A 12,953-nucleotide genomic window follows, 5' to 3' on the forward strand; every position below is an offset into this window, starting at 1 on the left:
AAGTTAAAAGCAGTGATGTTTAAGAATTCATTACTAAACATTACATATTGTAATTATATGCATCCAAATAAAAATACGTTTCAGTTTTCATATCACTATTTTATTTAGCACATAATTATCAACCATATTTTTAAACATTTAGTCATCATAGACATTTACATGTAAAAGACTCTTTTCACAAACATATAAAATGAATGCATTTTTAAAATAGCAAACCAGTTGTGTTTACATTACATTTACATTAAATTTAAGAAAATATATACTGTATATAAATAAAATATTGCCAACTAGGTCTTCCCTGATGTAATGTCTATTTTTTTCCTTTGAAGTTTTTTAAATAAAACTTTCTTTACCTCTTCTGTTCTCAGACAGTAAATGAGGGGGTTGATCATGGGAGGTAAAAGGCTATACATCATAATAATGACTAATCGCAAATCAGTACTGAATTTTATATTAACATTGCTTGACAAATAATTAAAACATCTGGGTAGGAAAAAAAGGGCAATTATGATAAGCTGAGGACTGCAGGTGGAGAAAGTCTTCATCCTTCCTTGAGCGCTCGATATACGCAGAACTGCCACAATGATGGCACAGTAAGAGAAAACAATAACAGCAAGAGATCCCAGCAGTACTATCATAGCATGAATGAATGCTGGATAACTATATTCTTCTCTGTTAGTGCACGCCAGTGTTGTGATGGCAATATGATCACAGTAACAGTGCACAATGTTGTTACTCGCACAGTAAGGGAGAGGATAAGCTCGAATGATCATCATCAAAGGGCCTACCAAACCCAACAACCAAGAGCCCAAGATCAGAATGAATACATTCCTGTTTGTCATGATACTATGATACCGAAGTGGGAAACAAATTGCTGCATAGCGATCTATAGCCATCACTGCCAACAATCGTGCAGTGACTGAGCCAAAATAATGCACGAAAAACATCTGAAGAAAGCAGCCCAAGAATGAAATGGTTCCATCTTGAAACCAATACCTGCCAATTATCTTTGGTAATGTTGTAGTGCTAAACAGTACATCACACACAACTAGATTCATAATGCAGTAATAAACGGGTTTCTGAAGGTTCCTACTGATTACAAACAATGCAAAAAATACAGCATTTCCCACCATTGTAAACACGTAAACAAAAAACAGAAGTGCTGATACGAGGCCATAGTATTGAGGCTGAAGTCCAGGAAAGCCGACTATCACAAAATCCTTTATAAAGCTGACATTTCCCACTGACATGATGAGTTAAAATCCTTAGAACAGTTTTAGACTTCTAAATTCACACAGTATACAATTCACAATTAACATAACACAGTTTCAGTTGTAATCAACCAAAGGAGTTTTCTAGCATCAGCCTGTCGTCAACTGGTTAAAAACACTGAGAAGAAAGGCATTGTATATCTCTTTCACAAGGCACCATAAAGTGCATTCTGCTTCAATCACAGATATATGCAGGGTTAACAGACAAATTGTTATGAATATATAGAAGGTAATGACGTAAAACAGCTAACACACACCTCCTCCAGGGATGATCAGTTCTTTCTACACTAAGAGAAAGTAAAAAGCAGTGCCCTTTTAAAAGATAAACTTGTGTACCTTATTTGTATATTATACTTTTAAGCAGTGTTTCTCGATGTTTTTTGGGCCTGCACACCCCTATCCATTATCCAGTCCCCTTAGCCCGTTCATGAAATTTCATACCCGCTCACCAAACTTACACACTCCCAAAACAAGTGTTTTTAGAGGAGTGTGGGAAATAAACAGAAGCCATTGGCCTTATTACAGTCAGTGTACCATCAGAATGGTTCTTGTAACTGATATTTCAAGGTAGTAAAAAACAAATTACATTAAAAAAGTAAAAATTACATTAAAAAAGTAAAAATTGCATTCCTAGGGGTAAAATACATTTTTTTTGGCAGGGTGCCCTTGGTAAAATTTGCATTCCAGTGGCTAAATATCACGTTATTGGGGTCTCTTCAACCCGCGGACATGAAAAACCACCCGCGGCAACAGTGTTAAAGAAGCCCAATCCTGCAGGAAAACCACAGTACAAGAAAAAAACGTATCTCTTAAATGCCAGTTTTTCCCAAAATATCTTTGTTGTGCAATGTGAATATTTTTTCATCAGTCGACTTTCAGGTATACCATACAGCACATATTACTATATGGTCCTTTTTTCATTTATATTGTAACATTGTAATTGGGAACTCTATAGTGTTATCTCTTGTTACTTGGAGTGTGTATCCTTCCCATAATCTGCACATATATCACTGCAATCATGCTTTCTCTGTCTCCCAATGTGAGAATCATCAGCACATCTATGGCATATGCTGTTCCATCCATGCTAAATCCCATAATTTATACACAGATGAAGTTAAGAACTTCATCCGAACAGTGATTAAAAAGAAGTCTGCATCTACTGACCAGGATATTTTAGATTGATTGCAAAATGTTGGGTCTTATTCTTCTCAAAGAAGTTGTTCATTTTATGTATTAATTGCAGATTTAATGCACACATGTTGTGAATATCCTAGATACAGCAGAACTTTATTAAAGAGAAATTATGATGACTTCAAGTAGGCCATGTACTGTCTTTGTCATTCTATATACTGATTTTGTTTTCTCTTAGGTATGAGCTATTACTGTCTATGCTGTATTTTTGTGGCACACTGAAACAAATCAATCACCCACAACTGTAAGTAAATATTATGTGTATGTGTGTAAAGATAGATATAATGATGCTACTTTTAGTTTCTTGTAGTCTTCTATTAGCAATAATCTTGTAGTCTTATATTAGCAATTTTTTTTAAGTGATTGTCACTCATCTGTTTGTCTGCAGCACTAGGATATACAGGTAATTTAGTATTTTGTAAAACAAGGGTTTTTGTTACTGATAATCATTTATTATAGCAGGGGTGTCCAAACCTGCTCCTGGAGAGCCAAAGTCATACAAAGTTTAACTCAAAACCAGCTGCAACACACCTGGCCTGGAAGTTTCTAGTGAGTGACCCTGATTAGCTGGTCCAGGTGTGTTTAATTGGGGTTGGAGTAAACTTTGCAGGGCAGCGGCCCTCCGGGAGCATGTTTGGACACCCCTATCTTGTAGTATCCTGTTGATTTCTTTGCATTTCTGTATAGAGTGTTTTCACAACACTTCAATCGGCCATATTGGTGGGACTGAATGTAAACAATGCCACTGAACCGAGCGAAACTCACATATTTTGCTGAGTATCGCTGTTGAAATTGGTCAATTATTGTCATGTTTTGGCCTGTACTAATCGGCCAGACCAGGAAAAACATCTGGAGTACTATAGACTGCCAAAAGTTATAACAAATCAAGGAGAAGAGTGCAAAAAACTGTCTGAGGAACAAAAGGCATTTGTGGTTTGCTAAACTGAAACAGGATTCCCAGGGCAAGAATCTTGACAACATTCGTGTTTGTTCTTATTATCTAGTCAGGTAGGTGAAATATTAGGCTAATATGTAAATCAATACTACTCGTACGTATCTTCACCTATTAAAAATATTGGGCCCTTCACTATGATCTAGAATCTTCCACAAGTTTTTTCTGTAGTTAAGACACCATAAATTAGCAGAACAACATACTCAGTAGTACTTTACCCGTGAAATCCATGCTGTTGTCTACATCCGAGTATCATCAATATGGCTACGCATCCGGGTAACTGACCAAATCATGATGAATGTGCAAACCCTCTATTAAATGTAGCACCAGTTTGGTTTTAAATGTCTGTTGTTTTTGTCTTTGTGTGAACCTGCAAGCATAATTCCATTTAGTTCGGTCTATTTATCAACTGCGTTCAGATCTAAAATAATATCTTTAATAATTCATATAAAAATGTTCACTAAAAGGTGTGGAATGGTAGCACTAATTTTTATTTTTCCCCGTTGGTTTAAACATACCTGCTTCTATTTTGTAAAGCTTTTGATAAAATGTAATGAATACATGTGCGTGCATTCAAGGTTTTAAATATACATTTTCAATTAAACCATATTTTTTCAAAGAAATTTGTGTTGTATATGGACAAAATATGTATGAATTATTCTACTGCACCATGAGCTTTTGAACTAAAGGCCTGTTACTTACTAAAACAGTAATCAGATGACCGAAGGCGTGTAGTAGAAGGGTTTTCGACAAAATATTGATTATGCTGATAATTTAAAGATCTTAGAAATATACATATAAAATATGGTACATTTAGGGTTAAAATACTGAGAAGCAGACATGAATTATCTAACTAAATCGATAAATAACCAGTTAAGTGTGCACACACATTTAATTGATAGTGTAGTGTAATGGCTGATGTCACAAATTTAATTTCACAAAGATCAACATCTATGGCATGATGAAATACTCCCAGTGGAACGAAAGATAATATGAAAGTGGACCTAAGGTGTGGAGATTCTCTTAATAATTTCTCCACAGAGATTATTAAGAGGCCTCCAGGTCAAATCCCTGAGCGTAAATTAAGGTAATGATTTAATACAATTAAGTACATTTCCCATGCTTGTTACGTAAAACAGCAGTCCTATACCTCTGGGCAGTATTAATGAAATGTCAACTATGAAATATTTTAGGCGGGCACTTCTTGAGATTGGAATGGGTTTTATATGGTGGTTTAATAATGTAATGCATTAAATAAAACTGTCTTGAGTATTTATCAACAAAGCACTTAATTTTCATTCTTTATTCATTATTACTGTGAACATCGCTAAATCTTTTAGCCGTAATCATACAGGCTGATGTACAGTGAATAGCAAGGATGAGTGCATTGCACAATCTGCCAATCAACCAAGCACTTTGCCACAATAACAAACACTAATGAGTCTTGTTTCCCCGAAGACTTCATTTGCCTGTTTTTTTCTCTTGATGAGCTGAAACCCTTTTGTGGATAAAGCCCTAAAGTAACAACCCTTCAGTATTCTCCAAGGACAGGGCCCATCATTACAGCATTGAACTTTGAACTTTTAAACAGTGTTCACACACAAACACACATAATTCAATCTATCTAGTTTCTATTATAGGAAACTTGCCAAACAAACATGAATTTTGTTGCTATGAGGCCACAGCAACCTATATGTACACATATAGAGAGGCATTTATATATCACCCATACATGTGAGATACAAGTGACACACTGAGAAGAAAAGCAAATCTGTAAAGGAGCCTTACGTCTTTGTGATTGAAAAGAAATGATGTACCACAGAATGATTGAGTTGTATGATTATTTGGTTGGTTACTAACTGGTTGTTATTGTTATTATCGCAAAGATTAATTTGTTACAAAAGGACCATGACCTCTCAAAATGTTTCAGCAAAAATCATTTCTGAGTTTGTGATTTCAGGATTTGACACTGTAGAGCACAAACTGCCCATTGGAATTGTTTTGCTGGTGGTTTATATGCTTGCAATGCTCGCTAACACTGCAAATATATGTTTTGTTGCCACCGACAAGAGATTACACCAACCCATGTATATTTTCCTTTGTAACTTGGCTTTGGTAGACATGTTGTACAGCAGCAGTACCTGTCCAAGTATGATCAGCATCCTAATTGTCGGTTATAAAGCTATATCTTATATCCCTTGTATTCTTCAGATGTGTGCTTTTCATTTAAGTTGTGTAATGGAGATGTTTGCAATCACTACAATGGCGCTGGATCGTCTGATTGCCATAAGCAATCCTTTACGTTACCACTCCATTTTAAATACGACCCGTACTGCTGTAATTGTTGTTTTGCTGTGGATAGTGGCCAGTGCAATTTTGACCGTCGTCCTGGCTACTGTTCTTCCTCTGCCTTTTTGTTCTTCCACTATTCAGTACATTTTTTGTGAATATGCTTCTATTTTGAGAGCCACTTGTGTGAATCCAAATCCTTATTTTAATATGATATCCACTGTGACTTTTGTACTGCTGTTTGGCACATTCTCGTTCATTTTCCTGTCTTATGTGCGGATAGTGATCACTGTTTTGAGAATGAAGTCAAAGGGTGACAAGAAGAAAATGTTTCATACGTGCTTTACTCACTTTTTAATAGTAGTTTGTTTTTATGCTTCAATGTTTATACGAATAGTCTTGACCCGGATTGGTGTGGTTTTAACGTTAGAGGAACGTAATGGACTAATGGTAGGATCCATCCTTGGCCCTTCTTTAATAAATCCTTTCATATATTGTTTCAGAACCAAAGAGATCAGAAACAAAATACTTAGAATTGTGTCAAAAGTTGCACCTGAATAAGGTCTTGATGACGCACAGGCAATGCGTGACCAGTGGATTTGTTTCTAGGTCTTTCTCAATGCATTTTTCTAAGTAAATATGCATACAATTAATTTAAAGGTTTAAAAGATTTTTAAATGTTTTTAAAAGCAGTTTGTACTACTACTGAGAAATGTTATTACAGTTTAAAATAACAGTTTTAATATATTTTATAATGTAATGTATTCCTGTAATGGAAAAACCATCTGTAGTGCCATATGATCCTTCAGCAATCCTTCATTGTAATATGCTGATTTGATACTCAAGAAACCTTTCTTATCATTATAAATGTTGAAAACAATGGTGCTGCTTATGTTTGTGAAAAACCATGATGCATTTCTTGGGATTCTTGATGAATAGAAATGCCTTAACTGTCACTTTTGATCAAATTAATGTATTCTTGCTGATTAAAACTAGTAATTACTTAAAAAACAATGCAAATAAATAAATAAAAATATATACTGACCCTAAACTTTTGCATGGTAGTAGTCTGTGTTTATAGCACTTGAATAAATCAAAGATCAAACCATTTCCACTATAGCAGGGATGAAAAAAAAAAAAAAATCAGTGAATTATAATCTCATAACAGTAGACACATCATTTATAAAAACTACAATGCATGATGGGAGCTTTGCAAACCCTTGACAATTTAAAACATTATGAAAGTGTTTGATTGAACTACTCTTTGTATGCTATTTAGAACAATATTTGAAAGAATATGTACATATTTTTGTGCATGTTTTTTTTTTTCTGTATTATACATTTAAAGTAATTTAGTGACTGTGTAACTACTTGATCTTTATAAGAAACTTCCAGTCTTAATTGTTGACTGTGCAATGGTATCTAAACAGATAGAATAGGATTTTAAATTAGGATGTTTCTATAATGCAGCCTAGATCCCTTCTTAGACCCCTTATTGTTGTTGTGTAGTGCATATACTTTTCTAAGAGTACATACAAAAGGGAGAAGGCACTATTAAAATTATAGGAGTGTCTCTAATAACTAAAATAATATAGCATTGTAATAAAGATGTATATTGGAGTAATGAAAAACTCAATGGTCAGTTGAGGATATTGCTTATTTTAGTCAAAGGGCATTAAGTGCAAAAGGTCAGCTGACTTGTTTTTGTCTTTCTCTGCCATCTAGTGGGTAAATGAGAGAATGAATCTTCATGATTTCATGAAGTACCCAATGACTTACACAGGCAAATATTCTTGACTGTTTTATATTAGATATCTTCATGTGGATAATTTTGAGTGTGAAACAGCTCCACAGACACTTCTGACACTCCTGATTCTCCCATAAATGGCAACATGTGATAACTGATCAAATAAGATATTCCTATTTTTAAAATTCATTTTACACTAAATGTATATTTAGTGACTGTTTGAGTTTTTTTTTAGGGTGTTTGTGTTTTACTCTGTTTTTGTTCATTTTAAAGTCATTCATGCTCTCAAATTTACAGATTTCTATGGACACTGGAACTTATTACATTATAAAACACCTTTAGTTGTTTCTGAATGACTTACTGAAACATCTAAATATGTGGTATTTACAAATACTACAACACTAGAAGTAAGTGAAGACAGTAGCAAATACAATTAAGTCAGCTAACTAATATTTCTGTCATTTATTTTCTTTTTTGCACTGAAAGATGAGTAATTCACCGTGAATATGATGCAATAACAATACATATTGCAAAACACTGGGTCTTAGACAAATTCAGGACATGTTAAATATAACTGACAAGTACTTTGAAATTATTAAAATTGTTATTGTTGTTAACCACTGGCCTCATTTTTAATGATCTGTTGTGCTACTTTTGTCTTTCCCAGAAGCTTGACTATCTTGTCTCGGAGTTCGTCAGTCTTTAAGCTGTATATTATGGGGTTCAGCATTGGTGGCATGGTAACAGAAACAGTCAGAATTGCTGTGAAAAGATCCTCATTCTGAACTAATCGCAGGTTCCCTAGTATATATGCTAGAATGACAGGCATATAATAGAGTAGCACCAGCAGCAGATGAGTGAAACAGGTGTGAAAGGCCTTCCAGCGCTGTGATACTGATGCAATCCGTGTCACAGCAGCCACTACAATCACATACGTGAAAATAATAAAAGTCAAAGGGCCTAGTAAAACAGTCAGAGTCTTAGCTGTAGCCAGATATCGGTTGTAGGAAATGTCTGTACAAGCCAGTTTATAGACAGGGCCGTGTTCACAACAGCAGCTGTTTACCTCTCTCGAGCTACAGTAAGGTAGTCTTGCTGCAAAAATGACTGGGAAAATCTCAAGCAGAACAACTAGAGACCAAATCCCTACTATTATGACCAGCATTCTCAGGTTGGTGTTTATGGTAGAGTAACGCAGAGGCCAACAGATCGCAATAAAACGGTCAAACGCCAAAAGAGCAAGAGAAAAAGATTCCATGTCACCAAAAAAATGCATGAAAAACATTTGGGAAAAACATGCTCCAAATGAAACATAATTTTGATTGAATGCAAAAACAGGCACCATTTGAGGAATAATAACACTATTCATTGAAATGTCAACAATGGCTAGATTACACACAGCAAGATACTTGGGGTTCTGTAAGCTGGAGTTCATTAGGACGACAGTCAGAAGAACAAGGTTACCCAGCAAGGTGATGATGTAGATGATCGCCAAGGCCAAAATGAGGTAGTTTTTGTTTGCCAAAGTGCGGAAGGCAGTTAAATAAAAGCCCTCATTGAAAGAATTTGTTCCATTGCTCGAAGCAACTAAAAAATTCATTTGAACTCTGGCAAATCTGAAAAAAGTATGCAATTAATACATTTTCAGCTTTTAAATATTCAGTTTAAGAATATATAAAAACCATAAAGACATTTTCTACAATGAACATTAACAAAACAGGAGATTAAATGTTGTGTGAAGCAGCAGATTATATTGTTCTTCATCTTCATACAATCATAAAACTAAATACAAGCACACCAAGAGAAAAAAAAAAGACATTGGAACTATTAAATTCATTTACAACTCAAATTAAACATAATACCCACCAACTGCTCTGTAAAGCTTGCTTTGGATTGAAATCTTGCAGTGTTACAGGAAAAGGGGGTTTATAATGGGCCATTAAACTAATGACCAGGGTCTAATGGGTTTAATTATCCACAGTGTACAAACAAAGAAATAATTACCTTCACTGAGGTCTTGTTATGTAGCAAAAATGTTTCTCATGAGTATTTAATTACTGTTGTAATTATGTCCATAAAGTTGTTGGTGTATGTAGGTTAGAAAGAGGTTTTACACTTTGGGCCCACTGAGGCAAACAAGGTAAAAACAAAAGGTAACAAAGGCAAGATGTCACCATTGTCGAATGAAATTTAATCGGATGTCTGTTTACTGTGGCAGAAGTATACATAAATGCAAATCTAAATCATATATATACATACATATATATATATGTATATATATATATATATATATATATTGCTGAAACATGTACAGTATGTTATATGTTATCCAAGCATAATATTCTCCAGTTAACATCTTTACTAACAATGTCAGTAAACAGCAAAGCAATAAACCACATCTTTTATTCATGCTATGAAACACACAAACCTGTAAAATGGCAACACTGAATTTTCACGAGCGTGTGAGGAATAGATGCACATTTAATCAATCTTTTATATGATCTGAAGCAATTTAGGTTCTCTAGATTGTATATTATTTTTAGAAAAATCATGGTAAAATTTAAATATCAAATATGATACAATAAGATTTTGAGGAATGTTTATCTCTCAGTCAACACTGTATTGCATTGCAATATATTTTGCCCCTTACAGTGAAAACTGCAGAGCTTTGACATACAATTGGTAGATATAGAGTTACAGCTGATATTTGTAAAAGGAAAGGAAACGATGTGATGTGTGGCTAAGTATGGTGTCCGATACTCAGAATTTGTGCTCTGCACACACACAGCAGTAAGTAGTAAACAAACACACTGCGGCACCTGGGGAGCAGTTGAGGGTTTGATGCATATTTCAAGGGTTTCACCTCAATCATGGTATTGAAGGTGGAAGAGGGCAATGGTCATTTACTCCCCCCCCACCAAGAATCTCTGGTACAGAGATTCATACCCTTGACCTTTGGGTTATACATGTCCGACTCACTAATCATTAGGCCACAACTGCCCCCCCTTATATGAATTCATGTAAGTAGTGTGTTATACTATTATAAAAAGTATCATTGACTTACATTGCAAGATGTAGAATTTCAGAATCATCTTATTTTTTAGTCAAATAAATAACATGAACCAAATATATTTATATATATATATATACAAAAGCCAGCACGGCATTCAGCTGACCACCAAGGTGGCAGTGTACCAAGCAGTTATCCTCACAGTCCTGCTATATGGATCTGAGACCTGGACCGTATATCGTCGACAGATTGTCAAACATGATCATTTCCACATGCGCTGTCTTCATCGTATTGCACATGTCAAATGGCAGGACAAAGTTCCAAACACTGAGGTACTCCAGACTTGTGCCGTTGCTGGTATTGAGGCTTTCCTAGTTGCTGCTTAGTTATGCTGGGCTGGGCATGTTGTACGCATGTCAGATTTGCGCTTGCCAAAGCAGATTTTCTATGGGCAGCTCCAGAGCAGTACATGCTCCCAAGGAGGACAATTTAAACATTACAAGGATGGCCTCAAATTCAGTTTGAAACTGCAGTATGGGCCTAATGACCTTGAAGAGATGGTCAAAGATAAGACCTCATGGCGGGCACAGTGCCATGCTGCTATACACTCTTTTGAGTCAAAACGGATTACCACTGCAGTAGACAAACGAAGACACCGAAAGTTAAATCCCCCAAACCTGACAACATCCAGTCAGTTCATGTGCAACACCTGTGGCCGACTGTGTGCTTCAAGAATCGGCCTCTATTCTCATCATAGGACCCATCAGCAGCAACTGTGACGAGATCTGTCGTGTCGACATCTCAGACCAAGATATCATACTATATGAGTCATAAAATCCTGATGTAGCAAATATGATAAAACACATATGGAAACTTTATGTTTTCTTTTATATTTTGTCTAAAGGGTCAGTAAAGTGTTCCATTAAAACTTTTTTTTTTGGGGGGGGCGGGGTGTTTGGACTGTTATTTCTATTATGTCAAGTTTTACATGGTTAAGACTGCTCAATGATACATTTTCAATTTCATTACGACCCACTAAACAAACTGTATGTCTATCTTTCACAGTCTTGTTTTCATTATGGAATCTGCCCTGGCTAGGTCCGTATAAAATAGTTTGTTTGTTTTGTTGCATGTGTTTTATATGCTTCTAATTTATTCCTTTTATATAGGACAGTGACAAATGACAGTTAGTGTATAGTACAGAAAAGCGCAGTGGCATCAAATCATGATCCATGGTCTCCTTGAACAAGCACCACAACGTTTATGTATGAAAAGCATATAAACCACGGCTCTGACAACCATTATAAGAATACAAAAAAATACACTGTTAGGAATCAAGTACAGTATATGGAATGTCCTTTGATTATGTAACAGTGAGAATTTTTCTTGCAGTTCTTGCAAAGTCATTGTTAATATAATTTTGCCAGTTTGCCAATACAATCACATATACTGTGATATTTATGAAATGTGCATATGTGCTTCAATGTTGGAATCCATTGCAGTGAAGGAGTGTTTCTTGTCTTTCTCTGCCATCTAGTGGGAAAATGTTGCATCTTCATGATTTTTTTAGTAAGATATGCAATAAACTGCTTTATATTTAGATTTAACTTATTATTTATCTTTAGTGTACCCTATATGTATTGTTTTTTCTTTACGAATATTGTTGACCACTGGCATTCTTTACTGCAAATTTTATTAAGAATCCACTCCAAAAATTTACATAATTGGCAAAACAGAACCATATTTTTTGATATTGAGATTTATACATCATCATTGACTGAGATAACAACTATTGAAAATCTAAGGAGGCAAAAAAAAAATAAAAAATCTAAATATTGAGAAAATTCCCTTTAAATGAAGTTCTTAGCAATTCATATTAATCAAAAATTATGTTTTGATTTATTAACGGTGTGAAATTTACAAAATATCTTCATGGAACATGATCTTTACTTAATATCCTAATGATTTTTGGCATAAAAGAAAAATTTATCATTTTGACCCATACAGTGTATTGTTGGCTATTGCTACAAATATACCCATGTTACTTAAGACTAGTTTTGTGGTTCAGGGTCACATATTTTTCATATTTTTAAAATGTATTATAGAATAAAAAACATATTTGATTACTGTATAGAAGTACTTTTAATGTGCTTGTTGTTGCTGTTTATCTCACAGTCTCATAACTGTTTTCTAAGGACAGTGGGTCTTACAGTGAACTCTGAATTCGATGAAATTATGAATTATTTTTTATTCAGAAATCTAGATATGTGATATTTACAAATGCAAATCTGAAAGTGAATATGAACAGATGCTTTATGCTTGAGAAACATTGCCATCCTCATCTTCTAGACCGCTGAACATGCATAAATTCTGTGTAACATATGGCTAAATTGCAAGCACATAGATAACATAGATTTCAATGACAATTTAACATAATTATAATGTGAAATATTAAAAAGTATTTCTTCTACTATGGGAAAAACAAGACTTTTG

General features: G+C 34.7%; 3 protein-coding genes across 3 annotated transcripts; 1 reads left to right on the top strand and 2 right to left on the bottom strand.

Moving 5' to 3' along the window:
• Positions 1-287: 287 nt before the first annotated feature.
• Positions 288-1,250, bottom strand: LOC127161578 (olfactory receptor 6N1-like). The gene has a single exon (XM_051104322.1). The coding sequence runs from the start codon at positions 1,248-1,250 to the stop codon at positions 288-290; it is 963 nt and encodes a 320-aa protein (XP_050960279.1).
• A 4,072-nt stretch (positions 1,251-5,322) lies between these two features.
• On the top strand, positions 5,323-6,264 carry LOC127161581 (olfactory receptor 6N1-like). The gene has a single exon (XM_051104325.1). The coding sequence runs from the start codon at positions 5,323-5,325 to the stop codon at positions 6,262-6,264; it is 942 nt and encodes a 313-aa protein (XP_050960282.1).
• A 1,799-nt stretch (positions 6,265-8,063) lies between these two features.
• On the bottom strand, positions 8,064-8,708 carry LOC127161575 (olfactory receptor 51V1-like). Its single transcript, XM_051104319.1, is given in 3 exon segments — positions 8,064-8,536; positions 8,539-8,579; positions 8,581-8,708. Coding segments are annotated over 3 exon segments (642 nt in total).
• Between the last annotated feature and the right edge of the window lie 4,245 nt (positions 8,709-12,953).

Source organism: Labeo rohita, unplaced genomic scaffold, assembly GCF_022985175.1.
Source record: "Labeo rohita strain BAU-BD-2019 unplaced genomic scaffold, IGBB_LRoh.1.0 scaffold_674, whole genome shotgun sequence".
Lineage (NCBI taxonomy): Eukaryota > Metazoa > Chordata > Actinopteri > Cypriniformes > Cyprinidae > Labeo > Labeo rohita.

Coding starts and splice junctions, on each gene's coding strand:
- LOC127161578 (XM_051104322.1), bottom strand. CDS start 1,250: ATGTCAGTGGGAAATGTCAGCTTTATAAAGGATTTTGTGATAGTCGGC.
- LOC127161581 (XM_051104325.1), top strand. CDS start 5,323: ATGACCTCTCAAAATGTTTCAGCAAAAATCATTTCTGAGTTTGTGATT.